This window comes from Uranotaenia lowii, chromosome 2, assembly GCF_029784155.1.
Source record: "Uranotaenia lowii strain MFRU-FL chromosome 2, ASM2978415v1, whole genome shotgun sequence".
NCBI classification, from domain to species: domain Eukaryota; kingdom Metazoa; phylum Arthropoda; class Insecta; order Diptera; family Culicidae; genus Uranotaenia; species Uranotaenia lowii.
Window position 1 is genome coordinate 428,401,661 of NC_073692.1, and position 25,511 is coordinate 428,427,171.

General features: G+C 42.6%; 1 protein-coding gene across 2 annotated transcripts in view; it reads left to right on the forward strand.

Annotated features, from left to right (window-relative positions):
- Positions 1-25,272, forward strand: part of LOC129749861 (serine/threonine-protein kinase BRSK2) — a 52,427-nt gene extending 27,155 nt beyond the window's left edge. Inside the window, exons 5-15 of one of the 2 annotated variants that reach the window (XR_008738196.1) lie at positions 1,739-1,889; positions 13,905-14,120; positions 14,182-14,381; positions 14,446-14,783; positions 14,852-15,022; positions 15,084-15,242; positions 15,310-15,476; positions 15,542-15,904; positions 21,954-22,084; positions 22,145-22,667; positions 22,738-25,272. Coding sequence is in view for 1 of the 2 variants with exons in the window: in XM_055744957.1 (XP_055600932.1) it covers positions 1,739-1,889; positions 13,905-14,120; positions 14,182-14,381; positions 14,446-14,783; positions 14,852-15,022; positions 15,084-15,242; positions 15,310-15,476; positions 15,542-15,904; positions 21,954-22,084; positions 22,145-22,220 (1,972 nt within the window). In the remaining variant the exon portion in view is untranslated. Of the gene's footprint in view, positions 1-1,738; positions 1,890-13,904; positions 14,121-14,181; positions 14,382-14,445; positions 14,784-14,851; positions 15,023-15,083; positions 15,243-15,309; positions 15,477-15,541; positions 15,905-21,953; positions 22,085-22,144 lie in introns of both variants that reach the window. The other variant, XM_055744957.1, reaches the window with a different exon arrangement.
- Positions 25,273-25,511: the final 239 nt, after the last annotated feature.

Here is a 25,511-nt window from a genome sequence, read left to right on the forward strand (position 1 = left end):
TGTTCAATAATTTTATAAGGTAAAATACAAACTACAAGATTTTTAAGAAAAATAATATTAGATATTAACGCTACAAAAGTACAAAAGGTAAACAAAACAAAGACTGGTTGATGATCGACTGTTTTAATGGTTCAATTTTTCTTTCAAAAGCTGTAGCACTTTGGTTTTGAACATGGAACGATTGGTTATGTTTTTAATATCCGTTGGTAAGGTGTTGTATTTAGTAGGTCCAATAAATGAAATTCTTTTTTGCCCTAATGATGTTGTGGATCGGCTTCGTTGCAAGAAATCTGACTGGCGAGTGTTATGAGTTCGCAACCCCGTAGTAAAATGGAGGTTTTGAATATTTTCAATTGAGTGTAGATTATCATAGACATATACAACAGTTTGCAAATCACAGAGTTCAGATATTGGAAGAACGTTATGCGTTCTTAAAGAGTAAAGCTGAAGGGTAGGGAATAACAAAGGGAGCTTTAAGATGTTTTTCAAGCATCTATTCTGGAGCGTTTGAAGTTTCTGTAAGTGGGACAAGGAGGCTCTTCCCCATATCATAATAAGGTGCTTGATTTATCCGTTAAGCAATTCAGAACGAACTGTGGAAGAAAATTTTCATAATTTTCAAGCATTCATATTTTAACAAGAAAAAAACATAGTGGTGCTATTCTTATTTCGCTCACTGTATAATAAGGATAATGAAAAAAAAAAACAAAAATCGCCTACACCAGGAATTAAGGAGTTTTCTTCATGCCCCTAAACTGACTGATTTTCAGCTTTCGGCAAAAAATTCTAAAATGCATTTTTAAACGTTTTTATCTCCTTTTTCAGGTTTCGGCAAGTTAGGAAATATAATTATTTGTGTGTCTGAATACGAAACAACGATGTATTCGATTATGATTGTCTTCGTACATTTGATTCAATCCTATTTAAATTAAAATTATTCATCCGTTTTGTGAGAGTTGCTGTTTTCGTAAAATTATTATTTTGTTTTATTAAATGAATAGTGTCAATTTAGTTGATTTTTCCTGCATTGTCGATAGAAATTTAATCCAAAGAACTTTGTCATATTTTAATGCTGAGGAACTCATCTTTACAAATGGAAGTACAATCAAATCAAATCAATAAGTGTAACCGCACCAAACAGTATATCGTTTGGTCCATCGGCTCCGAACAACGAAAATAATCCTAGAACGATTAAATCCAATTATTGTCTATCCGTTCTAAATATTCACTAAGCTGTGCTACGCTATGCTACATCGAAGCCACAAGACATAACCATAGTCAGGCTGGTTCGGATGGCATTGTCCAAAAATTCCACAGAAACAACCAGAAGCGATGCCGCCAGATAGGCACCAAGCTATGAAGCAACGACATCGCACCACATCCTTAATACATAGGGATGAATGAAATGAAGAAAATTTGCCAAAGCACCAACAAAACCGGAAGCCGGAAACGAAAGCCGCCCATTCATTCGTTCACTACTTTCTGTATAAAATAACCTTCTGGCCTGACCTTTTCCCAACAATTTTCAGTCGGCCAAATCAATCGTTCGTCGTCGTTCGTAACATAAGTCCAAATCGATTAAAATTCAATTTCCAAATCCAGATGTCTTAATTGGATATCCTTTGATTACACATTTTCTTTATCCTGTGCCTTTGTCGACTTCAACTTTCTTGTTTCTATTTCTGTTTATCTTTAAATGAATAAAAACTTTTCTATTTCTTTTTATCCAAAAAAACAGCCACAGGGATCTGAAGCCGGAAAACCTGCTGCTGGATGACAAGAACAACATCAAAATCGCCGACTTCGGGATGGCTTCGCTCCAGCCGGCCGGATCGATGCTAGAAACGTCCTGCGGTTCACCTCACTATGCCTGTCCGGAAGTGATTCGGGTGAGATTTGATTTCGACCATCAATCATTTTGCTTTGAGGGGTACGGTGGGGAAATTGGGGAGCCATTTCATTCAGTGGCTGGTTGGATGACTGACTGGCTGACTGAGTGGGGAAGGTTTTATTCCGATTTGCATTAAATCCTATCGGAAAAGTTGTTGGCAGCACTCAAAATAGCTTCGGGTGAGTGGGTGGATGAAATCTTGATCGGAAGCGGATTTCCGACACTGTGAGAAAATAACGAGAAGACTGAACCGTCTTGCGAATTTGATTTATTCAAATGCGAAGATTAACTGTTAGGATTTTTTTTATAGATTTTTCAATAATGTGTATCATTGTTTTGAAATTCCTTCCGTTTTAAAAAACTGCTTATGACAAAACTTAGAATTTTAAATTTGGTTAAAAGTTGTTTGAAATCAGCTGAAACTACTATTTTTAAAATATGTATTGGAAATGAGTCCATCAGGGAAGGTTAGATCGACAGAGAAGTTAAAGGAATTAAAAACTTTTAAGAAAATTACCTTGTTAATGCAGCACATTCGAAAAGTAGAATCTTTTTCATACATAATTTCATTTATAAGAAAACCATCCTATGATAACATTTCATATGTTTCCAAATGAGGCCTTCGAAGCCAAAAGGGTATAAGTGCATGAAAACTAATTTCGACAAAACACGCTTTTAACCCTCATCCGTCCCTGAAATTTTCATCCATTACAGTCCCAGGAGGCTGGTAAACGGTGGATAATGTGCAACACGAGACCCCATAGTGGTCATATCACCTCTTATTCACAACTCCTATCTCTACCTCCCCGCGGTGCCGGCTGGGGTGCGAGTAACCTAAGCGGAGATCGGGTACCCAACCCCGGTGGATGCTTTGGTCGCATGCAGACTGAGAAGGTGGCCGCACGCGTCTGTTCCCCAGGTCAGGGGCGGCGTGCAACAACAACCGAGCGTCTGTTCTCCAGGTCAGGGGCGGCTCAAACAGCGTCTGTCTTGTAGCAAGCGGCTGAATTTATGAAATGCGGCTCCCGCCAGCTATGTCCAAGATGGCAGCCCCATCGCGGGATAGGGACTTTAGGCTAACAACCTACTGCTCCCGATTTGAAATTGTTACGGAATCCGAAAGAAATGACCGACCTGGAACTTTGGCGACGACTTTTAGCATGAAAACACGGACACGAATTGGAACTTGGAATGTTTTAACCCTTGCCCAACAAGGCAAACTGGAACAACTTGCTAGAGAGGCTAGCCGCCTCAAGCTTGAAATTCTGGGACTGAGCGAAGTCCGTTGGCCTAATACTGGAGAACACAAGACACAATCCGGGCAAGTCCTGCTTTACTCTGGCATACGAGGAGAACATGCTACTCGGGAACGAGGAGTTGGTTTCCTGTTAAGCCCGCAGGCCTACGCGGCCCTCATTAGATGGGAACCGATAAACGAAAGAATAATCGTAGCCAGATTTAGAACACGGGTTAGAAACCTTACAATGGTCCAGTGTTATGCGCCAACTGACGTTGCCGACTTGCAGGAGAAAGAGCAGTTTTACAGTCAACTGAACAGCGTGGTTGAGAGAATTCCGAAGGGTGACATTCAAATCCATTTGGGCGACTTCAACGCAAAGATTGGCTCCGACAATCAGGACCTTGAGCGCATCATGGGGCGCCATGGCCTAGGACAGATGAGCGAAAACGGAGAGCTGTTTGTAGAATTTTGTGGCAACAACAACATGGTGATCGGTGGATCGCTCTTCCCCCATCGACCAGCACATAAGGTCACTTGGGTATCCCGAGATGGCCGAACAGAAAATCAAATTGACCACATCTGCATCAGCCGAAAATGGAGAAGGAGCCTTCTTGATGTCCGCAACAAGCGAAGCGCAGACATTGCATCTGACCATCACCTCGTCCTTGGCGAGATACGACTGAGAGTTGCACGTGTCCAACGGCGCGAGGAGAAAGTCGGGTGTCGTTACGACGTCCGCCGGTTGGAGAATCCAGAGGTGAAAAGGGCATACGTTGAACAGCTAGAATCCCGAGCCTCGGAGCTGCCGACAGACGGAACAGTCGAAGAACAGTGGTGTGGAATCAAGAATGCCTTTATCACGACGAGCCATGGTACTCTCGGTAAAGTTTGTGGAAGACGAAGTGAATGGATGTCGGATGAAACCTGGAGGATGATCGATGATCGGAGAAAGGCGAAAGTCGGAATTGAGCAGGCATGTACCGGGTCAGCCAAAGCAGCCGCCCGCTTACGATATGCGGAGCTGGAAAAGGCAGTTAAACGAGCTTGTAGACGAGACAAGAGAGCCTGGACAAACTCCCTAGCCGAAGAGGGAGAAAGAGCCGCCGCCAATGGAGATATCCGATTACTTTATGACATTTCTCGCCGCCTCAGTGGTGCAAGGACTAATGCAAGAATGCCGCTAAAAGACCGAGCAGGTCAGTTATTGACCGATCGAACAGATCAGCTCAAACGATGGACTGAGCACTTCGAACAACTCTTCCGAGTCACGAATAGCGATGGCCAACAGAATCTGCAGCTCGAAGCGCCAACAGTAAGTCGCATAAATGGCGTCAACTCGGAAGCGCCTTCGCTGGCTGAAATAGAAGCGGCAATCAAAAACATGAAATCCAACAAAGCACCTGGGATCGATTGCATCCCTGCTGAAATGCTGAAAGCCGACCCTGCCCTATCAGCACAAATGTTGCACCGTCTTTTCGCTGACATCTGGGATACTGCAACATTCCCGGCCGACTGGATGCAGGGTATCCTCGTAAAGGTCCCGAAGAAAGGAGACCTGACAGAGTGCGGTAACTGGCGAGGCATAACGTTGATCTGTACAACCCTCAAAGTACTCTGCAAAGTGATTCTGAACAGGATCCAGGAGAAAATAGACGCCACACTCCGACGGCAACAAGCTGGATTCCGATCTCGACGATCATGTGTGGACCACATCACAACGCTCCGAATCATACTGGAACAAATCAACGAATTCCAGGACTCTCTTCTGCTGGTGTTCGTTGATTTCGAAAAAGCATTTGACCGACTTAACCATGAAAACATCTGGGCGGCTCTAAGGCGACGAGGGGTCCCAGAGAAACTAGTCCATCTCATCGAAGCACAGTATGAGGCATTTTCGTGCAAGGTCTTGCACGACGGTGTCTTGTCCGAACCAATCCCGGTAACTGCTGGAGTGAGACAAGGATGTATTCTATCACCGCTACTTTTTCTAATCGTAATGGATGAGATTCTGATTGGATCGATTGACTGTGCACCGAACCGAGGATTGCCGTGGAATCCTTCAACAATGGAGCAACTGAACGACCTTGACCTGGCTGACGATATTGTTTTGCTCGCCCAAACACAACCAGATATGCAGAGCAAACTCGACGACCTCACCGAAAGTTCCAAGGCAGCAGGTCTCAAAGTCAATGTCGGAAAGACCAAGTCGATGGAGATCAACACAGGAGATCCCTCCTGTTTCCTGGTAGCTGGGCAACAAGTTGAGAAAGTGGAATGCTTCCAGTATCTTGGTAGCCAGATTACGCCTGATGGTGGTACCAGAAAAGACATCGAAACACGGATCAGAAAGGCCCGATTTGCGTTTGCGAGTCTCCGAAACATCTGGCGGTCACGCCAGATCTCTCTACGAACAAAAATCCGAATCTTCAACTCAAACGTCAAATCCGTATTGCTGTACGGGTGCGAAACTTGGTGCACATATGCGGTAACGACGCGAAAACTGCAAGTATTTGTAAACCGCTGCCTGCGGAATATCATCCGCGCTTGGTGGCCTGGCAACTGGATCTCGAATGAGGAACTACATCGCCGGTGTCATCAAAAGGCGCTAGAAATCGAGATTCGGGAACGTAAGTGGAGATGGATTGGGCACACGCTGCGAAGAGATGAAAACGAGATTTGCAGAGAGGCGCTAGATTGGAATCCAGAAGGTCATCGAAGAAGAGGCAGACCCAGAAATTCGTGGCGGCGAAGTCTAGCCGCTGAAATCCGAACTGTCGACGAGAATCTTGACTGGGACCAGGTGAAGACGCTGGCTCCGGATCGTCAACAGTGGAGGTCTTTTACCACGGCCCTATGCACCGGAGGATCGGCGCGGGATCATTAAGTAAGTAAGTAAGACAGTCCCAGGAGTGTTAATTTGACACTCTTTACTAAAACCAATATATCTAAATTGTTTCTCAACCGAACCGATTTTTACAAAATTTATAGTTTTGGAAACCTCGTAATGTAACTCGAATATCTTTCTCAGACAATATTCACCTCCAGCACTTCAGTTTTCTGTTATTCAAAGTCTAAGAAAAAAAATCCTAAAAAACATGCTTCGGAAAAAAGATTGTATGTCAGTAACGGAACGCTCAAAAAAAATTTCACATAGTGTCCAAGAAAGCTGAAACTATATGTTAAGTATATATTTTTTTGTAATTTTTTAAGATCATGACCACTGTATGAACTTTTTGTCAACTTGCAATTTCTCAGATTTTCTGGCACTTAAATTTAAATATGCACGTGAACCTTAGTATATAAACGCAAGATTTCCGTTATAAATTTATATTCAATAGAAAGGTAATTTTATACCGATTCTAGTGGTGTAATTACATTGGCGCTTTGTAAAATTCTGTAAAAATCGGTTTTTTTCCTGGGCTTTCAGGGTGCATCCATAAAAAAAGTAATTATGCAAAATTAAAGATTCCGGGAATTCATTAAGGGTCCTCGAAGAAATTGTACGATAACCTTTCCTCGGTTTCTCGGCGACAACCCCCGTCATCGCTCTTTTTGCGGCTTAACGATATTTAATCTGGTGATCGATTATTTCCCAGTCGCTCCGGTTCGACAACCTTCTATTCTACGCCCTATGACCTTTTAGTAAACTAATGTTCTGACGACCTTCCAAGATTTCTTGTTCGAGATCCTTCACGTGTTCCGACGAGTTCCAGCTGTCTTTCGATCTCGATGTCCTTCCTAAGACACTACGCTTTTTCTGCACCTTGTTTTCTGTAACGCCTTTCCTGAAGGCGCCTAACGGCCCGACGACCGGCTTGACTACCTTTCTTGGTTTCCGGGTCGTAAATCATCCAGTGGGTCTGGGACCGACGACCACCACCTGGTTCTCGAATTGACGAACCTTCATAATACCGGTCCGCCAACTTTTCATGGCTTCCGGTCTGACGACATTCCCGAAGTTCCGGTTCAACAACCTTCCATGGAATCGGTATGACGACCTTCCAGTAGCTCTGGCTCGACGCCTCACCAATTGCAAGACGAACGTCAATGTAACTTCCGGATCGACGATCTTTCAATTGGCTCGACACAATGACCTTCCTGTGGCCCTGCACAGACGTCTTTCCAATGACTCTGATTCCTGGCTCCATGACCTTCCAATGATTCCTGTATCGTTAACCTTCCGTGACTTCGACTTCGGCGTTGTCCTCCCCATTGGGTTTGGCTGGTTAACATTCCACTGCTGATTTTTTTTCTCCTCCTTTTCCTAGTGCTGAGCCTGTAACCTGTTGATGCAACACTTGCTCTTGTGTTAAGGAGAAACTCTTGATAACTTGAGTGTAGAATTTTTTACAACCTTATTTGTAACTTATCATTCTATTTGTAGGAAAACCACTTCCATGGTTAAAATTCATTTGTAAAGTCTATAATGCGTGTGGTATTATTTGTCTCATCGATTGCTGCGATGAGATGAATCTCAACTACATAAGACTAACTACGTAATTATTACGTGAAAATGCGCAGAAATATTTGCCACCATACTTCTAACATTCAATCCAACTGAATTTCACATTGTCTTGGCAGTGGACTGTATATGTGACAAGCAAACCAATCAAATTCGAAATTACGGATGCGCTGCTGAAGAACAAATGCTTATCTTACACTAAAACGAGAGGCCCAACACACTTCCGTTTTTAAGTGGGTCGTTTAAGCGCCACTTCCGGATGGAAGACCACCTATCCTGTCTCAGTTTGCCCAACTGATGGAACTCGGTCGCGAGTTCTTTTCGATTCCCTATTTTGGGAAAAAAAAGCGGAAGGGTCTCCAAAAAGGGATTCGTACTTCGGCCCTTTTTAAGGCCGCCCAGGAGATGGGACGGAACCTTGCAAAAATCCTGGAAAGGGGAATTAGTTGTTGTTCAGCCCAAAGATAAACTACCAGGGTGTTAAGCCGTCGTACAAGACTCTGCCCTCTAACCCGGTTCAGCGAAAAATGGTTGTGACTGGATTCGCGGCCAGCCTCCGCAGTAAAAAATCTGAATTGAAAAAATGCGAAACAAAAAAGTTTATTGTACAATGCAGATCAATTCGAAGTTCACCTTCATTGAGCCACAGTGTTTACAGGCATGTGCGGGTGATAAATGCAACTGATAGGGCTACTTTAACACGTTCGTCGCCATGGCACCCATATTCGGGTGACGGGTGTATTTCCTAGGAGGCCCCGTCGCATCAAAAAGCATGTGCTCTTTCACTCAAGTTAGCCGCTCAGTTTAGCCACCCGTTACAAATAGTGGAGTTCTCCCTGGTAGCTTTCTTGCTCCGAGATTTTCTTTGGGCCCGGCAAGTTAAACAACCAAAATGAGCGTGGCGACGAACGTGTTAAGTGACTCGTCAGTGCGTCTATTCAACTGATTCAATGGTGCGACTAAAGTTTCGTGCTAGTACCACATAAATTTAGCAAGAGTTGCAACCGAACAATTTAAAGCGATCGCTGGAGCAACATGTTGATTGTGTATGGAGTATTCGATGAATTTATGAGGTGTTTTTTTTGGGCAACCCTTACCTCACCAGTTTGGTTGTCCTGCGGTGGACTACTGCGGCTCTTCCGGCTTTCCAAACTAGTTGACGCCTGACGGGCATATGGCGGTAGCTTTGCTGCGGTGACTGATGCGATATGCTTTGTGGTCGGCGGATTACGACGCAGCTAGAGGAAATGTTCTCTAGCTAGCCATCACGGTCTGCTGTTGGTTGAAAACGACGATGATCCCGCGGTTCTCGTATTCGCAAGAAGATCGCAGCGCGGTTTTTCTGAAGGTGGTATCACTGTTTGGCTAGGGTGATGGTGTTTGCTAGCCGGCAGCAACGAAGAATGCCCACCTTGACTGGTGTACCCAGCCGTGCGCCGCCTGGTGCGTTGCGGGGATCGGCGTAGGGCGACTTCCTCTGAAGTGTCCAAAATTACCAAGTCTGACTGTACCGGGAATAGATGGGTCGGAAGATCTTTCCGTCATCTGGCTTACTGAATTAGTTTAACTTCGTGACCGGAACTACCCGATTCAACTTTGTCAAATCGCGAAGTAAGCAATTAAATCCTCTCTCGCGAATTCTCGGATAGCCCTTGTCTTCCAAATCCGAGATTAGAAACCAATCTTTTTCTTCCTCAAATCTAGGTTCATAAACGCGGAGGTCATTCACATGATGCAATAAAATTCTGTGGTTGGTGGTCTACGGAGTACGGCGTCTCAAGCTACATGTTTAAGGTCGGAAGTGTGTTTCAACAGCGTGTTAATGGTTTTGATGATTGTCCGTCGAGGGTGGCGCTTGAAATATGAATGTCAAAACGTTTTCGCTTTAGAAACAAATTAATTTAATAAAGGGGATTTTTTTTATTATCTGACAATTTGCGCCGGGGGTCTTCAGATTTTCCCCAAAATTGAAAATTTGGTTCATTTATGCGACTTAAAAACACATGTATTTTTTCAGATTTCTAACATTTTTTTTTTGAGTTAGCTTCGGTTAGATTTTTTTGTCAATAAAAAATAACCATTTTTCAAAGCTACATAACTCTGTTATTTTTCAACCGAAATTCTAACATAGCACATCAAAATGCATAGAAATTTTATCAGCTTTCCAAATAAAATAGTCGAAAATAAATGAATAAAGACCTTCAGCATGAAAAGTTGTAAATAAACTTTAAATGGCGTCTAAAAGTACAAAAAATACCATTGAATAGCTCAATTTATGATGCAACTTTCATCTGAAGACACCAAAGTGGGCCATCAACTCCTTGAAGAGTTATGAAAGCAATAATGACGATAAATCTCTTTTTTTGCGATGAAAACAAACAATGGTCAAACAACTGCACTCACATATGGAGGTAGCGCGCACTTCTAACAACATGGAAACAAAAGAACTTACCAAAGCAGGTAAAAAACACTACTTTTTCGTGCTTTGTAGAGTGTTTGCAGCATAACTGACTTTAAATTTTAACCAAAATTCTTAGTATCGCATTGTTAATTGTTAATAACAAATAATGGAAAAGTTGCTTTTACAACCTGGTCATATGCTATAACTTATTAACTTTTCGATCAAAGATCATTGTGAAGCATAATCAATGCCAATAGTAGAAGGTTCAGTCCCTGTGTTTGGGATCACAGAAATGTGATTAAAAAATGAAATATAGACGTGCTTTACATAGTTTTTATATCGGGAGCTAAGCACTGGACACCAAAATCCTTTCCCATTGATCAAAAACAAAGAGTGTGGCACAAATGTAGAAATAATCGAAGAGCCCAGTATGACCAGCCCAGGCTGTAAAAAGCATCATTCCCATTGTAGGTAATATGACATTGAAAATATGATACTTTTACCGTATTCGTTTTCTCCATTCACCCAGTTTTGCTGTTTACCATACTAGAACGAACATAATTCATCGTCAGTGTTTTGCTACCTCGATCGCTCACACACGAATCTTCAGTGTTCCAGCGTCCATTTTAAATCAAATCTGGAGAATTACGGATGCAAAACTGAGCGCATAAACTTCTAAAAATGACAGCATAATTTGCAAACTTGTTGTGACCTGGTTCAAAACTGGGTATAAACTAATACTTTATTATATTTTTGGATATAACATAAAGTCAGTTTAGCTACAACACTCTACCGCCCCTACTTTCATAACAGTCCCATATGCAAAAACAAGCAAGCGAGAAAATCAGCTTTCCGGTTTTGGAATACATTCTTAAATTATGATCACCACTTTCGGCATAAACGAAAATCGTTTCTAGGTTGTCAAAATAAGACCTGAAATTTTCGAAATTGGGTTATTGGTAAGGTCGAGAGCACCATTTTTATTCATTATGGGACTGTTAATCGACTATATTTGAAACCTTTTTCTAATCTACTCGCATAACAGTCCCATACAGAATATTTGTTTCTCACCAAGCTACTTTCTAAGACTTAAATTTGATCATTTTTTAACTTCTAAATGCAATTTTCAGAAAAAGAAACATACAAAATATCGTAAATTCCACATTGCAAGTTGAATCTTTTTACGATTTTTGATTGCGTCCGATAGTTTTTCGCTCAGGAAGTCATTCCTAAGGAAGTCAGACCTGCCTTCGAAAAATCGTGAGCATCATTCGAAATCAAGTGAGTTAAATTTTTTTTAATGATTCAAAGCAATAAATCAAAGACTATTTCGCCGAAAGAAGCATTGAAAAGCAACCAAATCCGTGGTTCATATATGGAACTGTTATTCGAGTATATTTCATATAGGACAGCCATAAATTGATATTTTTTTCGAAATTTGTAGAACAAAACCTCTTTTTTAGTGTTTTATTTTGAATCCCTATGTTGACCTAAAATGACGAAAATTCATATGGGACTGTTATGCGAGTAGGGGCAGTCTACAAAACACAAAAAATAGTGTTTTTTAACCTGCTTTGATAAGTTCTTTTGTTTCCATGTTGTTAGAAGGGCGCGCTATCTTCATATGTGAGTGCAATTGTTCGACCATTGTTTGTTTCCGATGCAAAAAAAAAGAGATTTGTTATCATTATTTCTTTCATAACTCTTCAAGGAGTTGATGGCCCACTTTGGTGTCTTCAGATGAAAGTTGCATCATAAATTGAGCTATTCAATGGTATTTTTTGTACTTTTAGACGCCATTTAAAGTTTATTTACAACTTTTCATGCTGGAGGTCTTTATTTATTTTTTTTCGACTATTTTATTTGGAAAGCTGATAAAATTTCTATGCATTTTGATGTGCTATGTTAGAATTTCGGTTGAAAAATAACAGAGTTATGTAGCTTTGAAAAATGGTTAGTTTTTATTGACAAAAAAAATCTAACCGAAGCTAACTCAAAAAAAAAATTTTAGAAATCTGAAAAAAAATCTGTGTTTTTAAGTCGCAAAAATGAACTAAATTTTCAATTTTGGGGAAAATCTGAAGACCCCCGGCGCAAACCCGTCAGATAATAAAAAAAATCCCCAAACGCTTATTTATTTTGGTTAAATTATTAAGGTTATAATTATGTGAATATATTTTTTTTTTCACGAAATATACGAAATATGTGTGGTATTTTTAAATTTTTTAAGTAGTGTATTGATAAACTATTTCAATTTCTCACCTACCTAACCTACCTAAGGGTCCAGCGCCGATTGACCGGCGCATAGGGCTGAGATAAAAGATCTCCACTGCTGGCGATCCGGAGCCAGCGTCTTCACTTGCTGCCAGCCGAGGTTCTCGTAAACTGTGCGGATTTCAGCGGCTAGACTTCGCCGCCACGAGCTTTTGGGCCTGCCTCTTCTTCGATGCCCATCTGGATTCCAGTCAAGCGCCTCTCTGCAAATCTCGTTTTCATCTCTTCGCAGCGTGTGCCCAATCCATCTCCACTTACGTTCCCGAATCTCGATTTCTAGCGCCTTTTGATGACACCGGCGATGAAGTTCAACGTTTGAGATCCAGTTGCCAGGCCACCAAGCGCGGATGATGTTCCGCAGGCAGCGATTCACAAAAACTTGCAGTTTCCGCGTCGTCACCGCATATGTGCACCAAGTTTCACACCCGTACAGCAATACGGATTTGACGTTTGAGTTGAAGATTCGGATCTTAGTTCGTAGAGAGATCTGGCGTGACCAGATGTTTCGGAGACTCGCAAACGCAAATCGGGCTTTTCTGATCCGGGTCTCGATGTCCTTCTTGGTCCCACCATCAGGCGTTATCTGGCTACCAAGATACTGGAAGCACTCCACTGTCTCAACCTGTTGTCCAGCTACCACGAAATTGGAACGATTTTCTGTATTGATTTCCATCGACTTGGTCTTTCCGACATTGATTTTGAGACCTGCTGCCTTGGAGCTTTCGGTGAGGTCAGAAATCGAAAATCCAAAAATAATCTTCACAATGTTATAATTTTTTAAATATTCAAAATAAAACGTCATTTTGCATAAATTTCTTAACAAAGTTTTTTCCACCGAAATTGCTTGGATTTGCTTGGAAAACGTTCCGCTATTAAGTCTGAAAACGGAATTCTAACTGATGAGTGATGACTGATGAGTGATGACTGATGAGTGATGACTGATGAGTGATGGAAAATAGAACATTCCAGTTCATCTTACAGCGCTTCTTTATTTTTTTATTGTTAAACAGATTCTTTGTCGTTTTTCACTTTTACATTGAGTTTTGGAACGAAAAAAAAAACATTCTCAGGAAGAAAAATGTTTGAGTGTAAGCCATATATCAAGGTAGAACAATATTTTTTTTGTTGAATCTGATGCATTTTTTTTAATTTTAGGTCGTGTAAAAATTTAGTAATTAAGCTCTTTTAAGAAATTCCCGGGAATTGTCAGCGTTTCCCGGGATTCGAGAATTCTCGAACACTCGGGAATTTCTGATCAACGGGAAATCCCAGGATTGGAGACTCCATTGCATTCAATAAGCGTTGTGAACAAATAAAAACGGAACCATTCGTTCGTTTTTTTGTTCGTACGGCAACGAATGGCAAAAGAATCGCTAGTGACTGTAGTTATACATTCATGATTCAATCAGTTGGCTCAGGGGAAAACACGAACTAAGCTCATAAAGAGAAGAACATAACCACATACTGCTGTTAATCTCTCTCTAATGCGTGTGCTCGAAAACAAAATATTCCATACTCCAAGGCTCACTCGTTATACCAGTTGGAAAATTCTAATTGCCCCAAAACCACTTGAAATTTCTTCTGCATGTTAAAACCGCCTTATAATACCATTTCAATTTTCCCAATCCTAAACCAGGGCGAAAAGTACGACGGGCGACGGGCGGACGTGTGGTCCTGCGGTGTCATCCTGTACGCGCTGCTCGTCGGAGCGCTTCCCTTCGACGACGACAACCTCCGGCAGCTCCTTGAGAAGGTGAAACGGGGCGTGTTTCACATTCCTCACTTCGTGCCACCCGACTGCCAGAGCCTACTGAAGGGCATGATCGAGGTCAATCCCGAGAAGCGACTAACGGTGGGTTTATTCTACTTATCTATGGACCCAATGTTAACATGACTGTATTTTTGTTTTGCAGCTTTCGGAAATCAACAAACACCCCTGGGTTACCGCTGGCGGAAAGGGGGAACTAGAGCTCGAGCTGCCAATGATGGAAGTTGTCCAAACGCATGTGATTCCTACCGTTTCGGCCGTCGATACGGACGTCCTCAATGCAATATGCTCGCTTGGTTGTTTCAAGGAGAAGGATAAACTCATCCAGGAGTTGCTGAGTCCAAAGTTAGTTTGAACGCAACATCGTTTTTTCATCACAATAGAACTAATTTTTCTATCTATGTTTCAGCCACAATACAGAGAAGGTGATCTACTTCCTTTTACTGGAGCGAAAGCGAAGAAGACCGGCAGTGGAAGACGATGAAGATGTGCTCAGACCTCGGAACGATATCATCGAGATAGCTGATCCACCCCGGAAACGACTCGATACTTGTAGAATTAATGGCAGCAGTAGTCTTTCATACGGCCAGATCAGCGAAGGATCGCCGCTAACCTCCCGAAGACAGACGTTCAACAATGGCCGAAGCCACAGTAGCAGCAGAAGATCTCCGTCGTCCGTTCCCCTGTCTCGAAGCTCATATCAAAGTCCGACCCGTAGTATTGTGGTGAACTCCAATCAACCGCTCAGTAAGTTTCGTAAGATCACTCGATCGGTAGATTTGGATATGTGTGACTAATAGAAGCAATATTTACAGCTCAACTGCATCCACCTTCCTCACCAAATTCAGTAGTGAACCGACACGCAAACTATGCCAGCCGTGATCGGAAGTCTCAGATCGTGGATCCCTCTTCTCCGGTGCATCATCGAGCAAATTCCGGACCAGCGGTTACCGTTGGTCTGTTTTCGGAAACCGATTCTAATAACAGTATGTCTTTACAGAATTTCCTCATCGGTCGATTGTGATTTGACAAATGTTTTCTTTTTAGTGACCTCTTCGATAAACGCGATCCCTGGATCGCCTATTTTGGGAAGCCCAGGACAACTTTCAGCCGTCAACACCGGTAGCCAACTGTGGAAGACAAGGCTAACAAACATAAAGAACAGTTTTCTTGGAAGTCCCAAATTCCATCGAAGGAAACTTCAAAGTAAGACTAATTCTACTTAAAAAAAAAAGTTGGTCACACTTATATCTTACTATTATTTCATCAATAGTTTCAACCGAAGAAGTGCATCTTACGCCGGAGTCATCGCCGGAGCTGACAAAAAAGTCCTGGTTTGGAAACCTTATGACCACGGAAAAGGACGAAACATTTACGGTGCTAGTCAAGGGCAAACCACTAGCTACGGTGAAAGCTCATCTAATACATGCCTTCTTATCGGTATCTCCCCTCATAATCTATGATCTTGAAACACAATTTGACTAACACACACTTCTATCCTTCAGATGACCGAACTGTCGCACAGCGTCCTGTCGCCGATGTCGTTCCGGGTGGAGTACAAGCGGGGTGGTACTGGGCCTACGATGTTCCAGCGGCACGTCCGGATACAGGTGGACATCAACACGATCTGCAAGCAGGGCGACGTGAACGATATGCTGTTCGCGATCACGTTTACGCTGATTTCGGGCAACATACGGCGCTTCCGGCGTATTTGCGAGCACATTCAGGCACAGGTTTGTTCGAAGCGGTATCCGGCGGCGCTGGCCAGTCCCACGAACCAGCACAACAACAAGGTTTCGACGACTTCGGTGGCCGAGAGCATATCGTGCGGGTCCGATTCGAGCGATCGGGTCAACTACAATAAGCATGTGAGTTTTTGAGGTGGTTGGGTCTTAGGATTAAACTTTCGAGTATAAATACCTATCAATTTTTCGTTTCTGCATTTTATCAGTTGGTCGGTCGAAGAATTTAACCTTAGCGAAAAGGATTGTTATTGAAATCTTCATTGTTCAGATTATCGGATCTGAAGTCAGCATCTCATCTTTTTTTCACGGATTTTCATCCGTTTGGATGATTTATCCCGAGAGCATCTCATTTTCTATCTCTCGTATTTTTCACGTATAATGTGTACTCACTGATAAAGTGTACTCTCCACATACTTCATCGCATTTGGCGAAGACAAAAGTGCTTACTTCTCGATCTCTTCTAATTTCAAAACATGTTAACACTTTAAGGACCACGAAGAAATCTAAACCAAGAAACATCGAAATTCGGCATTCTGTATTTCAGAACTCGTTGGACCAAATTTTCCAAATCAAGTAGCTTTGAGTTACCGAAAGTGTTGTGTTCAATTTTGAAGAAAACAGTTTCATTATTGAATTTATACCATTTAAGTTATGTACTTCTAAAAGTAGCACATTTGCGGCAAGTGAAAAAACGAAAATTCTCGTATTTGGTCCGCAACATGCACACCATGGCATGTTCAGCATCGATAGATCTATAGAGTCTTAAAAAATTTATCTCGGACATCGAGATCCACCAGCAACTGAGGCTCGACCTCTTGAAAGGTGTAACCGTCTACACCAGGTGGGTGATAAACTGATATGAAGAGGTAATTCTGAGCGAAAATCTGTGAATGATTGCTGTTAAAATCGGATCCTCTGAATCTTCAGATTTCATTCCGACTTCAATAGTACCGCAAGGAAGTAATTTGGGGCCTTTGTTGTTCACCCTGTTTTGCAATGATATTAACAGGCTGCTTTTTGGATACGGAATACTAATGTAGGCGGACGATTTGAATTTTTTTCTGAACGATAACAGTTTGGCAGATTGTCAGATACTACAGCAATTCCTCGATACAGTTGTGAACTGGTGTGCTGTCAACCTACTGGCCTTAAGCGTTTCTAAGTGCTGTATTATAACATTTGGACGCGAGAAACTTTCATTTTTGTACGAATATAATATCCAATGCGAACTTCTACATCGTGTTAATCAAATGAAGGACCTTGATGTCGTTTTGCATAGTCATATAACATTTGAGCAAGACTAATGTGCTACACTTGAAAAGGCCAACCGAATGCTGGGATTTGCCATACGTGTGAGTAAAGAATTTACAGATCCTCTTTGCCTACGGGCGCTATATAGACAGGTCCGTTCAATATTAGAATTTGCAAATCTGGTGTGTTGGCTTTTTTGAAACTACATGTGTAGCTCGTTTTGAAGCGGTTCAACGAAAATTCGTGTGTTATGCTCTGCGTGATCTACCGTTGGATAATCCTCGAAATCTGCCACCTTATTCACAACGCTGCGCTATGCTTGGCCTCCACACGCTTTCGCATCGCCATGCTATTGGCAAATCATTTTTCAAAAAACGAAATCGATTGTTCATATTTTATGCATACAAATGAAATTATGGGCCCTATCGAGTCATTTTACTCGAGTGAGCCATTTTGGTATTACAGCATGCAGCAGTCGAGTCTGTTGAGTATTGCAAACCCTATCAATGTGCCCCCATCTATTCGTACCCGCCTGAGAATTCTTCTCGAAGAACACGATTTGTTGGAGTGTATCGAGACAGAAGCGGATGATGTTCCGGAACTGAAGGAGGAAACAGAAGATTCGGCGGAAGAGATCCGCGAAAAAGCGACGAAACAGGAACGGCGTTTAAAACAGGACCGAAAGTGCAAATCGCTCCTGGTGTCCCGTATACATGACTCCCAGTTGGAGTACGTGCAGGAGAAGGACACGCCGAAGGAGATTTGGGACGCTCTCGTCCGGGTGTTTGAGCGAAAAAGCATAGCGAGCCGTATGCATTTGAAGCGGCTGATGCTGTCGTTGCGTTTTAAGTCGGGTTCGTTGCAGGAACATTTTCTGCATTTTGACCGGTTGGTCAGGCAGTACCGCAACACAGGAGCAAATATCGATGAGCTGGATGTTATTTGTCAGCTGCTCCTAACCCTTGGACCGAAATTCTCCACGTCGTGACGGCGATTGAGACAATGCCCGAAGATAAACTGACACTTGATTTCGTGCGCTGTCGTCTCCTAGACGAGGAGATCAAACAGAAGGGGTCAGATGTCGAGTTGTTTCCCCCGAAAGCTGACGTCACAGCTTTTGCTGGAGCGCGGCAGAAAAACAGGAAGAAGAAGAAGTTTAAGTGTTTTGACTGCCAGCAAGAGGGGCATAAAATGTTGGATTGCTCGAAAGTGTCGCAAAAAGGAAAACAACAAGTGATGGCCAATTTGGCCACCAGAAAAGGAGTGTCGTTTGTGGCGTTGAATTGTGCACGGCAAGAAAAGTCAACCGAACCGCATCGTGTGCAGTGGTTCATTGACTCCGGATGCTCTGATCATCTCGTTAAGGATCGGGAGCTTTTCGAGGATTTGCGCCCACTGGCAGAGCCGGTGACCATTGCAGTGGCGAAGGATGGCGATTCAATCGTGGCTCAACATTCTGGTACGGTGAGACTGTTCTCCCGCGTAAAAGGTGAGAGCATTCCATGAACAATTACGGATGTGCTGTTTGTGCCAGCGCTACGCTTCAACCTATTTTCTGTGCTGAAGGTTGATGAAAGCAAGGGAATGCGAGTCGTTTTTAATAAAGGCGAAGTGAAAATCTATAGTGGTTCCGAAACTGTTGCTACCGGTTCGCGTCGCGGAAAACTTTACGAGCTTGATTTATACACAAGTGAAATTCTCGGAAGCGAGTCGTTGTTCGCGTGTGGTCGAATCGCGCGAGAATTGCAGTTGTGGCACCGCAGATTCGGACATCTAAACGAAAAACAGTTAGATCTGCTGGTAAACAAGAACTTAGTGGACGGATTGTCGCCAGTGAAGCGAAGTTCGAGCAACGAAAAGATCGTGTGCGAATCGGGTGTTATCGTTAAGAAACGCGTAAGCTCTTTCCGACGCGAGAAGGGGAACGGTCGTTGCGAGTGCTAGAAGTTGTCCACTCGGACGTTTGTGGACCAGTTACGCCTACCGGACTGAACGGTGAAAGATATTTCGTTTCGTTCGTGGATGATTGGAGCCATTTAACGATGGTTTTTCCAATGAAGAAAAAGACTGAAGTGCTTGATTGTTTTGAATACTACAAGGCGTTGGTTACGGCCAAATTCGGGAATCGAATCTCTCGAATTAAGTGCGATAATGGCGGTGAGTACCAGAACAAGAGCTTTATCGGGTAAGGGCGTGAGGGGATCCAAATTGAATGGACCGTCCCTTACACACCCGAACAGAATTGAACCAGCGAAAGAATGAACCAAACTGTAGTTGAGCGAGCTCGAGCCATGATAGACGATGCGAGGATAGCCAAAGGATTCTGGGTGCAAGCCGTCGAGACTGCCGTGTTTTTGACGAACAGATGCCCCACCAGTGCAAATAAATTGAATGCGACTCCCTTCGATGTTTGGGAGGGACGACGCCCGTAAGCTTAGTAAGCTGCGGACGTTTGGTTGCACTGCGTACGTCCACGTTCCGAAAGAGACCCGCCGGAAGTTGGACGCACAGGCCTGGAGAGGCATTTTTCAAGGCTACGCACCGAATGGGTACCGTGTGTGGAACCCGCAAACGAGGCAGATCGTCGTGGCGCACGACGTTGCCTTCGTGGAGATTCCGGAGGAGTTGCAGTCATCGGAGGAAGTGAAGAACAAGAAGGAAAGTCTTCCCATCATCTGTGTGCAACCTGAAATAGAAGAACAAACAGTGAATCGTGAAAATCACGAAAGACAAAAAGTGCATCGTGTAGAACACGAAAAAGAAGTGAGTGATTTTGAAGAGTCCGACGGCGCGCAAGAAGAGGACGAAGAGTTTGCCAGTTTTAATGAAGAGTGGTATCCCGAAGAACAGACGGAGAGTGTATCTGAAAATCGTCCGGTCCGCGCGAAGTCTGCGCCGGCTTGGCACAAGGATTATGAAGTGGATTATGCCGCTTTTGCCCTGAATGCCGTGTCGTATGTCGAGAACTTGCCGGATTCACTGAAGGAGATGAAGAAACGTGACGACTGGGTTCGGTGGTAGCGGGCGATGCAGGAGGAGATGGACGCGTTGGCAAGAAACGGTACATGGACCTTAGCAGAGCTGCCAGAAGGAAGAACCGCAATATCCTGCAAGTGGATATTCAAGCTTAAGCCGTCTAAAGATGACCAGCCGCCGCGCTACAAGGCCCGCTTAGTAGCGAAGGGCTTCAGCCAGAAATTGGGGTTTGACTACTCGGAAACTTACTCCTCGGTAGCGCGCATGGACACGCTGAGAGCTGTCCTGGCTTTGGCGAACGAGGAAGGAATGGTCGTCAATCAAATGGATGTGAAAACGGCATTCCTCAACGGCGAACTTTCCGAAGAGATGTACATGCTTCAGCTAGAGGGCTTCGAGCAGCAGAGCGGACTTGTTTGTCGATTGAATAAGTCGCTCTATGGTTTAAAACAGGCGACCAGGTCTTGGAACATCCGGTTCCACAAGTTCGTCGAGCGGCTAGGGTTCAAAAGGAGCCCAAACGATTTGTGTCTTTACTATCGAGGCACAGGGAAGCAGCAGGTGATTATCGTCTTGTACGTGGACGATATACTTATCGTGAGTCCGTCGGAAAAGTTGGTGATCACGATCAAGCAGTGTTTGGCTCGAGAATTCGAGATGAGCGATCAAGGTGCCGTGAAGAATTTTTTTGGGTATGCGGATTGATCGTGACACGGAAAAGAAAGTGATGCGAATTCGCCAGCGGCGATATTTGGAAAGTCTGTTGACACGTTTTCAAATGCAGTATTGCCGCCCCGTGTCCACTCCGATGGAGAATAAGTTGAAGCTTCCGAAAGGAGAAGAGTCGAAAAGGATCTCGGAACCGTATCGAGAATTGGTCGGATGCATCATGTCTGTTTCGTTGACATCCCGACCGGACTTGGCTGTGGCTGCGAATTACTTTAGCCAATTCCAAGTGTGCCTGAATCAAGAACATTGGGTTCATCTTCGACGAGTTCTCCGATACATTAAAGGATCGTTGCAACTGGGGCTAACCTATCGAAGCAGCGGTGACAGCCCACTTCTCGAGGTGTACACCGATGCTGATTGGGCGAGTGACATCACCGATCGTCGTTCCGTGTCGGGAGCGGTGTTCAAAGTGTATGGTGCTGTGGTTAGCGGGTTTTCGAAGAAACAGGCAACGGTATCCTTGTCGTCAACCGAAGCGGAGCTGGTAGCTCTGTGCGTGACTGCATGCCACAGTCAGTGGTTGGTTCGTATGTTGCGAGACCTTGGACGCTGTCCAGAAGGTCCCATCCAGTTCCACGAGGACAACCAATCAACCATCAAGATAGCTTCAAATCCGAAGGATTCGTCTCGTCTGAAGCACATGTATTTCTACGTTCATGAGCTACTCGAGGGGAACATCATCAAGATCGACTACATACCGACGTCGATGCAGCAGGCGGACATTTTGACTAAGGGTCACCTGCACCAGCGTTTAGAAAGCTACGGGACAGCCTTGGAATGGCAGATTGCTGCGTTTGAGCGGGCGTGTTGAGTATTGCAAACCCTATCAATGTGCCCCCATCTTTTCGTACCCGCCTATGTGGTAACGCTGTCATTATTTGCGTTCACAGTGGTCCGCTTGCTTTCAATCAGTGTAAAACTACCAGAGAATAAACCACGTTTTTGTTATCGTCTCCGAAGTAGTTTTTATTCAACCGCGTGTGTTCCTTCCTGCACCATATCACTTCAGAGTCGAGTCGAACTTTAGTCGAGTAGCTCGACTGAGTCGACTACGAAAAATTTCAACATGATAGCCGCCATTCGAGCACTTAAACTAATTCTATCAGTGTCACTCGACTAGCGTAATACGACATTTCGCTTGACTCTACAGTGACTGGAGTCGAGTCGAGCTCTAATTATCCCATAAGAAAATACTGATTATTTTTTATTCATACAGGAATCGGACATCGAACCGGAAACGTTCTACGACAACAGTAGCGTAGGCAAGGCGCGACGCTCTTCGGCCACATCTTCAAATAAAAATTCCGTCTCGTCGGATGAGATCGAAATCAAAACCGTTCGTTCAAGGTATGCTGTTATTAAAGGGTTTCTTGAGGGAGGTGTTCTGATTTTCGTTCCTACTTCCAGCTCCGAATCCACGGAACGAGAACGCGAACGCAGCGCTGAACGGACGGCGGCAATGTCCGGTAGTGCGCTCGTATGAGAGTTATTTCTCTGATAGGATTTACCGAACACCTTTCCCATCGACGGTGACGATTCGGTCGAGTCCAAGTCAGAACAAAGTGTACTCCAACAACCCCAACAATCCCCCGAACAACTCTCGTCATCAACGCTGGTGGCGCCAGATGCAGAACCAGCTGACGAAACTCTTACACTATCCGTATCTTCTGCTAGTACTCATCCTATTCCTGCTACTATCGGCGATTCCACGCGCACTTTCCAATTTGAGGTTGCGACTGATGAAGGCGCCACTTCTTCGGCGATCCCGAGTACGGCGTACGGCGTCCCCTCGATCATCTCATCAGCCAACTACTAGTTCACAAACAGGTGGTGTCAGCAGAATGCAAACTAAACGATCGAAAGCAAAAAACCTAGCAATTTAAGCTTTGTGTAAAGCCAAAAACTACTATAAATATTAAGCTTTTGATAGGTACTTCATCAGACAATTTTTCTCCGTGATTCACTTACCCATAAAATGACGCGATCTCTTGTGGTTGTAGATACATCCATGACACTTCATCAGAGCAACCATGTGGAAATTGACTGCAAACACAACACGTTGATCTCTTCTCTAAGGTAACCTATAAGAAAAAAAACACAAGAAAACGAAAAAGCAGGACTTTTAGTCAATTTGGCTCAACGCGCATCGAGACAACAAACATCACTTTATCAATCAGTCTGTTTAATAATAATTGTTGGATAAATTTGATGGTAAGGTAATAAGATTCAAAACAAAAGTTTCGAAGGCGGTGGATCAAAATGTGTATCGAATCAAGGGAAGAACAAATGATCAGCAGAAGGTTCGAAAGGCTGCGCAAAATAAAGACATCAACAACAACCAAAAATAAAAACAGGAACAGGGTTTGGTAAGGATCAGAGACTAATAAATGGTAAATACGGAGCAGTGTAAGTGACACATAAGTACATATGCTACGTAAAATTTATCTCTTACAAATTATATGCAGTATGCACACAAACAGAATGGCGACGGCTTGGATGAACAACTTTTATATTAGAACACCTAATTTACCTAATTAAAAGATCTACTAGCCAATTTTACCTTTACGGAAGATCATCTTAAAAATGAAGAGGTAAGAAAAAAAACGGAAAACTAAATACACCTAAAAGACACACATAGTAAGCTTTGAAATCGTACATGCTACTACGCACACTCATCTACAGCAGCAAAATAAACACTAGACAGACAGAGCATATACAGTCACACATTTCTAAACTCATACACCCAGCAGGTATAAATAATGGCTTAAAGGGCGGATCAGGATTCGTGGAAAAAGGAAAATGGCGACCGAGAAGTGACGGAAGTGTCGCTTTTCTGGGTAAAAATTTACTCACGAACCTAGAGAGCGCGTCGTTGTATATAAAAGCACACCGAAAGCAGATAGTCTATATATTCGAGAAACAATATCTTCATATTTCATGGGAATCGTTGTAGAGCCATTTGGAATAGGAATAAATGAAATATTGCATCACTAAAACGCAGCTTACGCATAACAGCAACAACACATCTAGGGATAGATAACAACAAAGAATAATCTCAAATACGAGTGGTTACAAAAGAAACCTCTTCAATATTTATCAAACAAAGTAAACAAAAAAAAACAAAGAGTGGAATTGCTGTTTTACCTGAATTAATTTCTTTTGTACATTTGCTTGTGAGACAAAATACTCAAAAATGTTTGATACCATTTATTTTCTCGCTTGTTTATTTCGTATCGATATTCGTAGATAAATATGAAATCCTTTTTGTATGAGGGAAAATCAAACAACTAAACGCTTATTAGTTTTTATGGCTACAATAAATGACACACTACAAAACCAATTAATACAATGTCGGCTTATGTAGACTAAAAACTTATCGAAAAATGAGGAAGAATAAAAAAAAAACTCATGAAAAAACCTTTAAAAAAATTAATCAAACATCGCTTAGTTAGTATCATCAGCCTCAACAAAAAAAAATACCGCGGGAGGGAAAAAACAAATAAAGCAAAATGTATGAGCAAAATATACACACCAGCCGCATATTAATAAAAAGCAGTGAAATTAGGACAAAATTGGTCACTTCTTTATAAACGTGTCGCCATATATGAGCGACATTTTTATTGAATTCGAAATTACATCGGCTACGTGCAAAAGTCTGGGCAATGTGCAAAAGAAGAAATGCGAAATGTTAAGGCTTCAGACGGCTGCTTCAGAAAGGTTCATTATATATTTTTAAACAACTTCAAATCGAATAATTGTAAAAAAAGAAAACAGAAGCCAAAGCGACGCTAAAATGAAAACCGCACTGTGTGCTAGTTTCGGTTAACGAACAACAACAAATAAGCAGAAATAATGAAAACATACGAACGATCTAATTCTGAGAGTAAAAATTACCCCATACAAAGCGCACTTGTAAATTTGTACTATGAGAGGGTATCAACAGAAAGAAGTAATACCTACACAATACACATCTACCAGCAAATAAACACGTAAAACAAGGAAAAGTTCACACCGTACGTAAGTAACACACAAACACACACGCAACAGACAATGTAATAATAAATACCGGATGATATTAGGAAAAGCACTTGTTTGAAAAACCCAACTCAATAAAAACACGATCGTCGTCGTTGTGTGCAAGGGAGAGAGAGAAAGAAAGAGAGCGAAAAGCAGAAAGAAGTTGTGTACAGCAAATAACAAAAGCATTCCATGACAAAGAGCATTATGTACAGAGCAAAACGAAACAATAGTTGAAACAGCAACAACAACAATAAGCGAGAATAGTGCTGTAAAATAGAGACACATGTGAATAAGAAAGGATACGAATGGGTCAGCGCAACCGAAAATAAAACGGAAAAAGGAATGACAACAACAACAACAACAACCAAAACAAACAGCAACAACAACAACGGTGTAAAATGGAATACCATATGTTTTGTAAAGATAAGTATTATTGTTCTTCAATGAAAAAAAAAAAAACAAAGACAGAAAAAATATACATTTGAAATACAGACGCCATGAAACAGTCGAATAAATGTGAGCGGTTGGAGTTTTATTTAGCGTGAGAGTGAGAAAACCCCGGGATGCATGTTGTTTAATCCTCATTTTTCTCTAAAATCATCTATCACCTTGAAAATTTTTTTAAATAAAAGAGAGAATGAGAAGAGAGATAAAAGAGAAATAGAAAAGAAAATTACTATTATAGGACAGAAGAGAGAACAAAGAGGTACAGGTACAGAGAACAAAGGGAACGTTGGAATTTAGAAGGAGGTAT